Source organism: Mesitornis unicolor, unplaced genomic scaffold (assembly GCF_000695765.1).
Source record: "Mesitornis unicolor isolate BGI_N332 unplaced genomic scaffold, ASM69576v1 scaffold4868, whole genome shotgun sequence".
NCBI classification, from domain to species: Eukaryota; Metazoa; Chordata; class Aves; order Mesitornithiformes; family Mesitornithidae; genus Mesitornis; species Mesitornis unicolor.
Window position 1 is genome coordinate 49,574 of NW_010203726.1, and position 14,546 is coordinate 64,119.

Below are 14,546 nucleotides of genomic sequence, written 5' to 3' on the forward strand. Positions count from 1 at the left end.
CTCAAGGTCTCCAACCTTCATCTGTATGAAGATCTTGGTAAAGGACTGCATTCAGGATTAGTTTTCAGCCCCGATCCAATTTCCATTCAGAAAAGGCAGGAACTTCTGCTGGTGTAAGCTAAGGAAATTGCATGGACGAGCAGAAAGCTAATTTTTTCTGGGTTTGTTACTTGGAGCCCTTTGTGCGGTGTCTGTCAGCCTGAATCCGGGCAGCCTCCAAACCCGAGGTGCCTGCAGAGCTGGAGCCATCGCTGTGCCTCAATGCATCCTGAGATCCTGCAGCGTCTGGCAACTCCAGCATGCACCTGCTCCCAAACAGGACTGCACTCCTAGCACTTACTGATTGACTGTGCAGCCCACACATGGCAATTTTAAAAGCATTTAAATAGCCTGTCTTCTTTGCTTCATCTTGACAATTGATTTTAATCAGTATTATCAGCTGCTTAAAACACTTAACTCTCTGAAGCACTGCAGCATCCAGCCTCCAGGAGATCCATGGAGCGGAGGTGCATGTTCAGTGATGTTACCAGAAGTTTTGTTCAGGAGGAGGTGGTCTCAAGTCCTCGTTTCATTGTTCATGATCCTGCTGGGGCTGCTGCTGTTGCAGTAGTGTGATGTGTTTTCAGCCCTGCACCACCAGTGGAAGCAAGTCAGTTTGCAGAACTTCTCTGAGTTCAAACCAGCATAAAAGGAGAAAAGCTCATCCCTTCCTACCCTCCCCACTGCCACAATTTGGTTTAAAAAAAAGGCACTCAAACTAATCATGTGACTGAGTTATTTTGATATGTGGAATGCTGTTTATTTTTGGCTTGTCAATACTTTAATTTGAATCTGTTTCTAAAACAGAAGTGAAGTACATAATTGATTTGAATCTGTTAGAAGTTGTCCTGCCATCTGCACGCTCTGAAGCAAAGCAGCACAGGCAGTGTAGCATTTGAAGGCATTAAAAGAAATTATATAATTTTGGATTAATGCTGACTTCTGATTAATAATTTTAGGTGGCAGTAGAAAATAATATGGTAACAGCTGGAAAGCCATAGATCAAGTAATATATTCCCTATTGTCATGTTTCTGTACTGAGACACATGTTGTTAGGTTGACTCATAAAACAATGTATCTTGCTTTTCAAGTGTTTAACACTCAGCCTCTGATTTTATGCCTAGGAACAATCACGGCAGTAGAAAGGAGGGAGAGGCAGATGACGGCTTATTTGTGGTTAAAGACCTATGTGAAATAGCATGTCAGCTGGAGTTACAGAGTGAAAAGCAGTGGCTTGGGTGAAAACAAAGCAGACTGACTCCTCCGTGTATTCCCCATGGACTTTGAGGCCGTTGTTAAATCAAGAAGAAAGCTCTTTTCTGGGCTGGCCTGGTAAAACTCGCTGCTTTGGACTCTTAATCTTCTTGCATGAGGATTACCCACATGCCTTGTTATGAAGTGCTCGCTGCAGTCCGTGGTTACCTCTAGGAGCTGCTCCAGGTTACCTCTGCAAGCAGGGTTATTCCTCTTCAGTTTGGAATGGGCCATCAGGCCTCCTTTTTATCAGCTGCCCTCCTCTGCCCCCACAAGAAAAGTCTTATTTATTCAGCCCTCACTCTTTTCCATCTCCCTCTCTCGTGCAGGGGTGTCTGTGCAGCACCCAAGGTGCTCTCAGCATTGAGCTATGTTTTAGTGATTTTTTTCCTGCTGCAGTGGCAGGGAGGTCAGGGTGTGACATGTGTAACGGAAACCAGAGAAGCAATGTGCGTGGTCTTACCAACATGACTGATCTGTGCAGTTTAATTGCTGCATAAAATATGCAAAAGCACTTGAGGTCATTTAGAAAAGTTGGTGTGTTTACAGGAAGGTAGAAATTGAGCTTGAAAAAATACACTTCTTTTTCTTCACATTAATGACTATATAGAAGAGCCTTTTAAATGTGTCCATATATGGGATTTAAGCATTCATTCCAAATCAGTATTCCACCTTTTTCCTTAAGTGATTTCTATATTCCTACTAACCAACAATCATTTCGCCTGAATCTCATTTCCTCATAATAGCAAACCCATCAATCTCTGCTTTATTAAACAGGGAAGCAGGCTTGGAAGCCAGAGCACTCAGATTTGATCAAAGATATTATGCAAACCATTGATTTTAATTTACAGCAATATCCACTTCCATTATTAACAGCTTTGAATTACTGAGACTGAATAATTAACAAATATTCCTACTCAATGATAGATTATTCGAAAGTCAGACGTATAGAAACATAGCCCTGATGAAGATCCTTCCTGCACCCCTTATTTAATGTTCCCCAGGGGAGCAATACAACACGGCATAGGAGAAATACTCTTTGGAGAGATCTCCCAAATGCTTCCGAAACTGTTGTCACAGCAAATGCTCCACAGACCAAGTGCATCAATGGATGTTTCTGACCTGCTGGTCTCTGTTCAGAGCCCTGGGCTGTGGCCAGCCAAGTCAAATGGCACAGACCAGGATGTCACCACCTTCACGGGTGTCACCACCTTAAAAGGGCAATGAAGCTGGTGAAGGTTCTGGAGCACAAGTCTTATGAGGAGCGGCTGAGGGAACTGGGATTGTTTAGTCTGGATATAAGGAGGCTGAGGGAGGACCTTGTTGCCCTCTACAACTACCTGAAACAAGGGGGTAATGAGGGGGGTGTTGATCTCTTCTCTAAAGCAGCTAGCAATAGAATGAGAGGAAGTGGCCTCAAGTTGTACCAGGGGAGAGTTAGATTGGATATTAGGAAAAATTTCTTTACTGAAAGAGTGATCAAGCATTGGAACAGGCTGCCCAGGAAAGTGGTGGAGTCACCATCCCTGGAAGCGTTGAAAAAACGTGTAGATGTGACACTCTGGGACATGGTTTAGTGGGCATAGTGGTGTTGGGTTGACCTGATGATCTTAGAGGTCTTTTCTAACCTTAATAATTCTATGATTCAAGAGAGGATTGCCTGTCTGCACCAGATGGGAAATGTGGGCTTAAATTGTTGTCCTGCTTCCTGGCTGAAGCTGAAGCACCTTCATCTTTAAGCAGGGCAACATCTGGTGAAATGTGGCTCAGTGCTGGGCTCCTTTGGCATTTCCAGAGGTTGTTTTGATGAATAAAACTCAAAATCTCTTTGCACCAGGGGACAGGGCCATCATTTTTGTGGCAATAGCAGGTGTCAGTCTTGACATTTGTCATGTTTTCCTGTATGGGCACAGCAGCTTTCCAGTGGGAGGTGAGTGAGCAGTTAAGTTCACCTGTGCACTTACTACATGTTGGCTTGATGATAGTGAAATGTTTATGTCCAAGTGTAAACCCATTGCCATTAGGATCAGAGCAGCTCATTCAAGGAACATTTCAAATCAAAACACTTCACTTCTCTACCCTCCTCTGAGAAATGAGGCCTCAAGGCATCCTGATACCAAGTGCCTTTTGCTGAGCCAGTCTGAGATCCACTATCCCCACTATGGGGAGGAGACAGGGCTCTCTCAGGCAGTCTCAAAACCCCAGGCTGTCCCCAGAAAAGAGCCAGCAGGCTCGGTCACCAGCCTCTCTCCCAAGGCACTGCATGGTGGAGTGAGAAGCCCTGTCCATGGCCAGCTCACCCCTGGCAGGGCTCAGGGATGAGGGAGTTGTCTCCTCCCCTATGTACGCACTGCAAGGTGCTCAAATAACGCAGTGATGAGAATTGTTTAGGAAGAGCAGGCAAAGCTAGATAAGACAAAATATAAAGTGGTCTGCCTGGCTCTGTATAAACTAAACCGTCTCCATCCTCTTTAGTGCTGTTTCCTCACGTGTGTGCTGCCGTGCTCACTCGGGATGAAAAGGCACATCTTTTGTGTGGTGCTGTTTGACATTTTGTTTCACAGATGAGCCCACAGAGCAGCGTTAGCCTATTGTGAAGGCTGATTTAGACAGGTACAATTGCAGCTTGACACTGAAGGTGCCTTTGATCCTGGTGTCCCCATTGTTGCTGGAGCTTTTCATCCCACCTAGTATCCAGCTAGAAGGCCGGTGCCCGAGACCTGCCTTTGAGGTTGTTTCCTTTCCATTTCCATTTCCATTTAATTTTCATGATGTCTTCTTCTGCCAATGAATGTTGTTAATGAAGGCTCTGGCATTTGGTTATGCTCAAAATACAGATGATTGGCAAATATCTGACCTGCCCCAGCTGTGCAGCAGCCGTCTGCAGGAGGAGGGTGAGTGATACCCACAGAGCAATCTGTGTGGGTCCTTATGCATCCTGCTGTGTGTGGTGCTCACAGGGAAGGACCTGCTCCCGGCTGCTCATCCTTTTCCAAAGAGAGCAGCTCCCAGCTTCCTGCCTCCCAAAGTCTCCCAGTGCAGGATTTTGCTTCTGGGGAAAATGACATCTTTCAGGTCAGATGTATGTGGAGATGGACTGGAGAGAGGGACAGTGATTTCTAGTATGGGGAAGGAGTAACATCCTATTTCTGGAGCACCTGTCTGGCCAATGACTGGTTCTGTAGGGTGGCTTAGGATTTTAGTGTTAGGATAAGGAATTATAGATGCCAATTATCTTTAGTTTTGAGGAAGTAGTCTCTCTATGCAATTTGGGATGGTCACTGGTGATGGAAAAGCACAGAAACTGATGCCGCTTGCTTGATTTTGCATTTATCATGTTACTATGAGACCAAGGAGGAAAGCTGCCCAGAGATAGTGCTCAACATTTTGTGGGAGTTTGAAAGACAGACCAGAGAGAGGAAGACAGAGGAATCCAGCAAGAGCTGTTAAACACAAGCCCACTGTGACACAGACCTTTGCAGCATGAGTATGCAAGGGAGCCACTGCTACATGTGTGTAGGCATTTCACCTCCTCCAGGCCACTCTCAGAGGCAGTGATGGATGAGGTGGATCCTTTTGATCTATAGGGATTTTCTTCTGTCAGATAGGAGGAGATGTGACTGGACAAATGTAGGCAAATTGCAGGCAGCAAGTGTAGTGTAACTGTAAGAACTGCAGACACAAAGCCCACTCCTTGCAGGAGTTGTCCAAGAACTAACGACCCAAGGCACCAGGAAGCAATGTTCTCCTGTAAAAACTGGGAGAGCCACATTTAGTTTAGACAGAGCCTTGTCAGCTTTTCTGAATGCACCAAAGGGTTTACACAGAGCTACTCAAAAGGCTTCTTGGAGCCTTAATTGCCCTCACTGAGTTGTGCTAAGTTCAGTAGGCAACTCTTTCTAATTAAGTGCAAACTCTATCAGATGCTGAATAAAACCACATCTTGACTTTGTTTTTCTCCTGTCATAGCATCTATTATTGACTTGCACAAAAAATAAGTGTGTTACTGAGTGCAAACCCATGGTTCTGTCTGACCCCTTCAGCATGACACTAGAGACCTTCCTCCATCGAGCAGGACTGGGTTCACTGATGAAAACCATACTCAAAAAGTCATACTCAAAGTGGCATCACTTTTAGGGACAAAAATGGAGATTGTGATCAAATGGATGTTCTGCAATGCAGATTCAGGGTGAAGTCAGTCGCTGGAAGCTTATTAAAATGGCACAGGTAGTGGAGAGAGGACTTCAGCAGTTTCTCATCTGTTTTAGCTTTGTCAAAATCAGGAGAATTCAGTGAGATAAAGTGTACAAGTCTGGAATGTATTTAGTAAATAAAAAATTACCTCAGAGGAAGTCAAAATAGAACAGAATAGCAGTTCAATTTTTCAATTACCTGAACAATCTCACAGCATTAATCCTGGATGCTGAATACCAGCTCCCTACTCAGTGAAGAAATTTCCCTGCTGAATTAGTGTCAAGTGCTGCTCTTAATGCCAGTTTATTTCTAGCCACACTTGATAACGTGAACAAACACCCGTTCTCACCAGTGTAATATAATAGGGAATGTTACACAAGCAGGCAAAGGTTTAGGATACGTTTTGTTCTGGATACAAAAATAGAAATAGCCTAAAAGAAAAAGTGGTTCAGGAATTTTGTAATAGAACGTGTTTTTAAAGTAATTGAACGCTATTTATTGCAAGCTCTTTATTACCTTCCTTTTTTGCAGACTCCAAAATAAAAAGGAATTTAGGAAACATTTAACAAGGTATTTGTAGAAATGCAGATTTAAAATATGTCCAGTATTGTATTTTCATGTTATCCTTCCTCTTCCTTTTCTTTCTCTTCATTAACTGATGAAGGGGTAGGGGGAAATTGGTCACTTCCTTTTAAAAAAAACTATTTTCTATTCTCTAATTCTGCAAAAGTTACCAAGTGAAAAAGAAGAAAAAATTAAGTGCCAGGCTGGCTCTTCTTCTGGGGCACAGAAGAGGGAACAAGGGAAATTATTTATAGATTTTTCAAAATCTGAGATGTAAAATGCTCAACTTGAGGAAAACATTGGAAAAAATGGAAAACCTAAATATTTCTACATAGAAAATAACATTATTTATTGAGGTGAAAAGTGAATGAAAATTCATCCAGTGAGTCTGAACTGGAAGGGACTTTCAGAAAGCAGGCACGGTGCAGTCCAGCTCTCTGCGGTACGTGCCAGCTTATCCACCCTGGGAGACACGGGTGGCCGTGGGTGTCACAGGTATTCTCTGCCTGCTGTTTTCTGCTGATGGACACAAGCCTCACAGCTTTCCCCATAAATATGAAATGCATAGTGGTCTTGATGGGAAGGCTGCCTCAGGCATTCCCCTCCTGGCAGCACTGCAGTTTCTTTTATTTTATCTTTCTTTTTTGTGTGTATGTGTGTGCTCCCCAGTTCAAGTGAGGGCTTTGGCGTAGCAGAGAAGATCGTGCTGCTCACCTTCATCTCCGCTGTTATACTGATGGCCATCCTGGGGAACCTGCTGGTGATGGTGGCTGTGTGCCGGGACAGGCAGCTCAGGTGAGCCAACCCTGCCGGCTCCCCCCTGCCCTTCCTTGGGAGCCACAGGGGAAGATTTCACCCTAAAAAGCCCCATGCCCGCAGCCGAGGGTATAAATGGATGGATGAAGGATGTCTCTCACCATGCACTGCACCATGGCGATGTGAGGCTCTCACACTGACGTCAGTGCATCCCCACTTGCATTTGCACTGTGGCAGCGGGGTCATTTTAGTATCCATCCTCTACATTTTTAGCACTCTCAGTGTCAAAAAAACAGATAAATCTGTGTAAAACAGAGCAAAGCAGCAATTTCTTGGAGAAGCAGGTTGGCCTCTCCCCTTCCCCATCTTAAATCTCCTAACAAGCCCATCAGGAAAACACAGAGATTGAGGTTCTGCATGGGCGTGCTGCACTGCCACAGCTTGGCAAGGGCCGCCAGTGATCTGGGGGGGGATCACAAGCAAAACTCCTGTCTCGAGGCTTGCTGCTACCCCTGGGAGCTGTCAGACCAGCCTCAGGAGCAGAGTGAGAGATTAAACAGCCTCTATTCATGTTCTGCGTGGGATTTTTAATGGATTTAATTCTATTTTATTGTTATGATTTTAAAAGTGCTCTTCAAGTTTAAAATTACAGCATCAGTCTAGATTCCTCTCAGTGCTTTCTGGAAGGATTTTCTCAATTTACAAGTGAAAACAAAATCCCCCTCCTCCACCTCAAACTCTCCAGTTCAAGCTGTGGGGCTGAGCCACACACAGAGGCCTGTGAGCACCTATTTGCCTCTTCTGTGTGAGCTGAAAGATGTGTTCATGCAGGGAACAGAGTGGATATGGAGCTGTAAAACCAGGAACAAGCTAGTGGTGACCATATAATTTGAGGAGAATGTTAGAGAGGACCTTTCACTGTGATGGAGCAAATTGGGCCCAAACACAAGCTGAAATCTCTGTCCACATGTAGAGGAAACTGCACTGAAACTATTTCACGCTAATTTTGTGATCTGTCTTGCAGGAAAATCAAGACCAATTATTTCATTGTTTCCCTTGCCTTTGCGGACCTGCTGGTGTCAGTGCTGGTGATGCCGTTTGGAGCCATCGAGTTGGTCCAGGACAACTGGATCTATGGAGAGATGTTCTGCCTGGTCCGAACGTCCCTCGACGTCCTGCTCACCACAGCGTCCATCCTGCACCTGTGCTGCATCTCGCTGGACAGGTATGAACAGAAAAGCACAGAGAATGATTGTAGGTGCTTTAAGTTTCTTCAGTGTTGATGCTCGTCAGCAATAGCCAAAGGGCAGATACAAACCTGCTGGGAACAGAACAGCAATAAATCTCTGCCGGTAACTGATTTTGGAGAGAGCTTGCTGAATCCTCATCAGTGTAGGAAAACTTTGAAAGGAATGAGATTTATATCAACAGGGCAAGGCAGGTTCATGGTCGCTTTGTGACACAGCTCTGTGTGCATTGCTGATCAGATGTGGGACCATTTCTTTGTCAAAGTGAGATGCATCAAAATAATTCAGCTGCTGCAGAAGGTCATGCGTGGTGCACAGGCCATTGTTTTGGCAGGGACATTGCTCTCCGTTAATGTCAGGTGTTGCTCACTGCCAGGGGCTGCAGGGAAGCCCAGGCTGGTGCAAGGCTGGGTGTGTTGTGCTGAGCCCTGCCTTCCCAGGGACTGAAACACTAAATTATCTGGCTTTCTGTTGCTGAAAAAAAAAATTTGACATACCTTTCAAGCACTATCAGAACTGTTCTTCCTGCTGCTAGCAGCTGTACAGGCAGATGAAAACTGGTATTACTAAATTACACATTGTGGCATATATAGGGAGAAATATAAAAGAGCAACCTCTCGTCCCACCCCAGTTTTATGGGCTGTTTTCCTAAGGCATCCATTTACATGGCTCCACTAGTGAAGGTTTACAAGGATGTAAATAAAGCTGGTGAAAAGGGTGCATAGGTTTTGTGGGAGATCATAAAAACTTCCTTTTCTTTTAAAATTTTCATGCAAAATGAAGCCAAAATCCTAAACAGTTTATGTCAAACAATTTTGTTTTACTGCTGTCTGCAGTTTTTCGGGATAAATGCCAGAACTTTCCATACAGAATAGCAAGAATTTTTTACAAGATAAATCTTAGAAGAAAACATTTTGACCAGCTAGTCCAATAAGCAATATTGAGAGCTTCCATTTGAGTTCTATGCAGAGATTTCAATACCTTTTAAAATATTACTACTTAGTATTACTAATATGGCCAAACTAACCATAATCATACTCATCATCATGCAAATTGATATTTAAATAGCATCTTTCATCCAGAAGAGCCTGTACCCAGCCAGACTTCAAAAGATACCTGATTAGCTCTTGCACTGATGGGCAGCACTCCTTTGTGGTGGGAGCACGGGGCACGGCACACACAGTACTGTACCCAGAGAGGAGCTGACGTGGTGCAGCGTGTAGCTACATTTCCTTATGTGGAAGTTTGGATGACTGGAACACAAATAGGAAGCTCATTATCTTAAAAACGTTGACAAATTGCCACTTTGAGCCAATTACCAGTGAAGCAAATGCTAGGTGCTGTGCTGTGGTATTGTTATGCGAAATATTTGGGTTTGGTTCTCCAGGCTCTTAATTAAGCGTAGGGGGTCATATAGAGAAGGGGACAGGAAAGGAAAACATTTTTTACCCCCTCCCCTTCACCTCCTGATCTCTGACAACCGCAGGGGATGGGGAACACCTTGTGGGGTGCACAGAAGGGAAACTCCTCCCTTTCTCCTGCCCATGCTCCCCTTTGCCATGTCCTGACCTCTTGCTCCTGCTGCCTGTCTCCATCGGTCTCCGTGTTGCTGGGACAGCCTCGCCTGGGGGTGGCGAAGGGGCTGGGGGCAGCCTTGGCTCTGACTGTCGAAACGTGTGGATCAGAGTTAATGTTTCTGGGATACAGAGCTGAGATCACAGTCTTATACAGGCAGATTTTCCTTCTGTATACAGACCTGAGGTACAGTTTGCAAACGCCCATGTCAGTAGAAGGAACTGGAAATAATTTTAAAAATAAAAACAAAAAACCCAACAAAACAACAACAAAAAACCCTATAACAAGATGGATTAGATTATTCTGTAGTAAATGAAATACTCAGAGCAGAGTGTGGACACTTGGAGAGGACTATAGCTCTACTCTGCCTGGAGTGGAGACCCTCACCCCATTCCAAGCCAATGCTTTAATCACTTTAATTAATGTTTCACTCCACAGAAGAGGAGAATGGCTTTCTAGAAAGCAAGCAGGAGCTGTAACCATGTTTTGGAGGAAATTAATTCCCTAAGCTCATTCCACAAGTGTTCGGAAAAGTTTTTGGGAAGGTGCAGCACCCCCTGTGCTGGGGTCTGGGTGTGATGAGTGCTCTGCTTGGATGAGTCCCGTATCAGCATCACTCAACTTAAGTGGCTCAGCCTTCTGTGATAAAATAATCCTGGTTTAAAAGATTTCTGCTCACTGAGTGTGCATTTGAACCTGTTGCTGGTACAGAAACTTTCTTCCTATTTCTTCAGGATTTAAAAGATTTTTCGAAGTAGAATGAAAAATTGACACACACACTGGTTAAAAAAACACATCCCACATCCACCAATCGTGGTGCCAAACTGATGGAAAAAAAGTGTTTAGAGCTCTGAATTTGAAGTTTCCAGGAGCTGGAGATCGTCTTAAGTGTCATTGAAAAAAAATCTTTCAGAAAACACTTGTAAACATTTTCCTTATGAATGCATTGACAGAGAGAAATCCCCCAATATTTGCCATCCCCCCAATATTGGCTATGTTAGGCTAAAAGCTCTGCAAGTCCAGGGGTGAGGGAGCAGAGCTGCAGTCTGGGATACAGAAACACAGTGGCAATTTTTGACAGCTGACAAACCTGAAATGGGCAGATGTCAGGGAATTATTTCAGGACACACAGATGCTCTTTCTCTTTCGCATGTGTTTGCCATATATGTGCTGTTCCTTGCTCTCAGGCAGAGGGAGAGATAAGGTTCTCCATGGTGGTGTCTGGGTGCAGCCTGACATGGATAATTGTCACAGCTTTTATTGTTGGCTTGGTGCTTTCACACTGAGGAATGATGCCTCTACAGACTCGCTGCAGAGCTGATCTAAATTTCAGGTAGTTCTCTGGTGCTGCTTTTCTTGTTTCTCTTCTCAAAATGGCTTTACTGATTGCTTGCTGTGGCAATGACCACCACACACAACACCATCTGCATTAGTGCAGAGCACTAACAGCAACATTCCCGAGACAGGTTGCTCCTCTCTAAAGACACTTGAAATTGCCATAGAAACTTTTCTCTGTCGTCTGATCTCCACAGGGCATATGTAGCTCTCCCTGCCATCCAGCCTTGATGTTGAAGTTCATCTTGGATGCTATTTTGACTCCATGTGTAATCATTTGGAGCTTTGCCACTGACATGAAAAAAGCCAAGATTTCATCTTTTGACATTTCAAAAGGTATATTTCTTCTCCCAGTACAAGAAGGCGAAATTATGTCTGTGTTTGCTGACAGTGAGTGTCAGCTGAAAGAGAAAGCCCAAGATCTCTCTGTCTCATGTGAAGAGGAGAATCCCCAGTCAGTTGCATGGCTTTCATTGCTTTCTGTTTGATCAGGCTCCTCAGTATGAACCTGACTGAGTCTCAAGACTCTGGGTTCTCCCAGGACCAAATGTCAGGTTCAGACTACCCACTGCAGTGCTTAGGACAGACCAAGGTGTCTTCTTTAGCCCTGGACTAGGTCTCCTGAAGTGCTGTAAATTAAAATATTATGGAGGTGGGTCAGTCCCTAGTCATCTTCCTCTCTTAAAGCTGTATTTCTTTCTCTGATTGACCGACTGAGTGATAATTGTGATTTTCAAAATGCAACTTAGTAGGACATCAGTAGGGTACCGAAGCCATCACTGAAGGTCTTTACTGTCCACCTGGACATCATCCTTGAGCAGAGGAACGTTCCTAACCTGACCAGGAATTTCTGTGCTAATTTCTGAGCTCTTTCATGTCCCAAACAGACCTAGGCTTTAAAGGTTGCTAGCAGAAACTTGAATTTCTATGGCAATTTTTGTTTGTTTTGGGGTTGGGGTTTTTTTCTGCAGTGAGAACTGACTCCCAAACAATGCTAAGAGGACAGAGCAGATGAGGAAATAGTGGTGGATGGCCCTGAGAAGAGCAGAGCAGGGAGAGGAAGGCCTGGGTTTCTGTGCAGGGAAGGATGACTTAGCCCATCATGGTTCTCTATCACCTGTGCTTCACCCATCCTGGCAGCTGGGTTGGAGAAGCAGTATAGCACTGCTTCCTTCAGTGTTTTATTTCATTTTTGTTAGCTGTTGCCCTTCTGTTCATTCAGACTTCATGGGAGTATGCTTTTTCTAGCTGGTGTTTTTTCTGTGATTCGTATCTTTCCCGCCTTCGGTTTTATTTCAGGGCATACAACTGTGGGTATTTTTAAAGAAACTGAGTGGTTAATCTAATCCTTAGGACTCAGTTTGGAAAGTCATTCTGTTCAACATTCTCAGAAGGAGTTGCTTGAAAATACTTTCATCTGATAATATCTTCTATCTATTTCCATTACTGCCTCTGAAAAAAAAAGCATTTAGGCTTTAATTGTCAAAGGCCTTTGAGAAAATCTGGAGAAATTGGCACAGAATAAAATCCATCTTACTGGTCAGACACAGGGAGCAAAATACTGCAGAGACTTAGGTGCTCTCAATCTCATCTGAAAAAAGTCTTTTTCCAAGGTATCAGAGGTTCCTCAGGGTTCACTGAATTCTATTTTTGCTGTTACTGGGTTATGCTTTTTCATAATCTCTTTGGTATTCCAATATAAAAGAAAGATTTAGCCTTGAATTATTTATTTATTGCATGTTTTATGCATATCTATCCATTTTTTGTGCCTGTGCAATAAAAATAATTGCACTGCATATAAATAGACCAAGTGGCTATGATAAAGTCTCCAAATACAGTTAACCTGTCAGGAAAGGCAATTTTCTTCTCCAATATTTGCAGTACAATTTGCAATACAATTACTTCTCAAAGTCTTAAGGAAAAAAAAAGGCAATAGAGAAATAAACAGGTCCTAAATGTCTATATCCTTGGGGTTAGATACACATCTGGCACCTCTGCTCTTCATACAGCCAGAGCACCCAGCAACCTTTCTCTACTTTCTCCAGCTCCCCTGGCCACGTCCCAGCCTGTGAAGCTGTCCTCCACGTCTGTGTCTCTGCTGGGCACTAGGTACACTGTTTGCCTGGTGTGTTTGAAACATTTGCAGATTTGCTGTGTAAAATGCAATAGAACAGACCTGTGTTTGTATATTCAACACTAATCTTACTGGAATTCAAACACACCACATAATCACTGCTAAATAAAGACTAAAGCAAAGCAGATGTATCCAAAGAGTGTTGGAGTACCAGAGTGGCAGATGCTCATGGCACCATTTACAAACATTAATTAACATTAATGTACTGTTCCGACGTCAAATTAGCTCAGTCCCTTGAGAGAGATGATGCTGTAGAGATTCCTGACCACCCGACGCCCTGGTGCTCTGCTGTGGAAGTCCTTGTGCAGAAGACCCCCCTGCCTGCTGCTGCCTCTGGTTTCAGATGCTGCTCTCCGTGCTCGTCTCTTTTGCGTGGCGTTGCACCTGACGCAGCAAGGCACAGGGGGATTGACTGGCTCACCAAAGGGTGCTAGAGCTTGGGGTTGGGACCATGGTGACTTTCACAAGGATGAGTAGAAAACAGCTGTGCCCAGCAGTGCTCCATGAAACATCTGCTGGCTGGCCAGGTCCGGGGGTGGGTTATTAGTGAGGATAATTATTAGGTTTTAAACATCTATCAGTAAGTAATGGTTTGGCAGTCAGCAATCTGATTATGTGACACAAATTTTGGCCATAATTCTGATCTGGGCCATAAATCCCCCATGCCCTTTTCGGCTGGAAAGGCGTCTGATCTCGTACAGCTCCAGGTGTTGAGGTTGGGGAACAGAGAGCCAGCACAGAGAGGGGCTGAGCAAGGGAAATGGACACTGAGCACGGGGGCTGCGAGACGTGAGACATAACTGCAGAGTTATCCCTGCCACAGCTCTGCAAGAAAAGTAACTCGGGATTTGCAGAATTTAAGTCCGAGAGCATTAAGAAAAATAACAGAGCAGATGGCCATGGCACAGCCTAAGGGAGGCACTGTCCTTTATTAATCTTTACAAACGCTCTAGAAATATGGTAATTTATTTTGCCACTGTTGCTGCCAATAACCCTCCACACACACTGACCCACACAGGGACCACGGAGGAGTCCTCTATCTCCGTTTGGCAACATGCGTTTGTTTGTATTACTAGATAAATTTATCCAATTCCAATTAACTGTTCTCTTTAGTGTTTTTTTCTCCGTGTAATTATCTCAACGCCAGCAGGCTGTTGTTTTTCTAATAAGAATTTAATTTTGTTAGATATAATAATTTTAGGATTTTTTTTTTTCTGGACCAGCAATGCATAACTTTGTTTTATTTGGCACATTCAGAGACCATAGCTTATTTGCTCATGGGGAAGAAAAAGAGAGAAAGAGCTGTTCTCTCAAAAAAAAATGTAAAAACCTGGTTATGCAGAGGCCAGAATCTGTTTTCACTGCCTTATCAGCAAAGCCAGTTTTAATTTCAAAGAGGCACAAATAAATTGAGAACCTGGCTCCTTAAGCTTGGTCAGGGTTCAGCA

At 44.0% G+C, this 14,546-nt stretch overlaps 1 protein-coding gene across 1 annotated transcript in view; it reads left to right on the forward strand.

Annotated features, from left to right (window-relative positions):
• The first annotated feature begins 2,117 nt into the window (after window positions 1-2,117).
• Window positions 2,118-14,546, forward strand: part of HTR4 (5-hydroxytryptamine (serotonin) receptor 4, G protein-coupled) — a 23,124-nt gene continuing 10,695 nt past the window's right edge. The window contains exons 1-3 of the mRNA XM_010190804.1: window positions 2,118-2,143; window positions 6,721-6,846; window positions 7,832-8,032. Of these exons, the coding sequence (XP_010189106.1) occupies window positions 2,118-2,143; window positions 6,721-6,846; window positions 7,832-8,032 (353 nt within the window). The remainder of the gene's footprint in view (window positions 2,144-6,720; window positions 6,847-7,831; window positions 8,033-14,546) is intronic.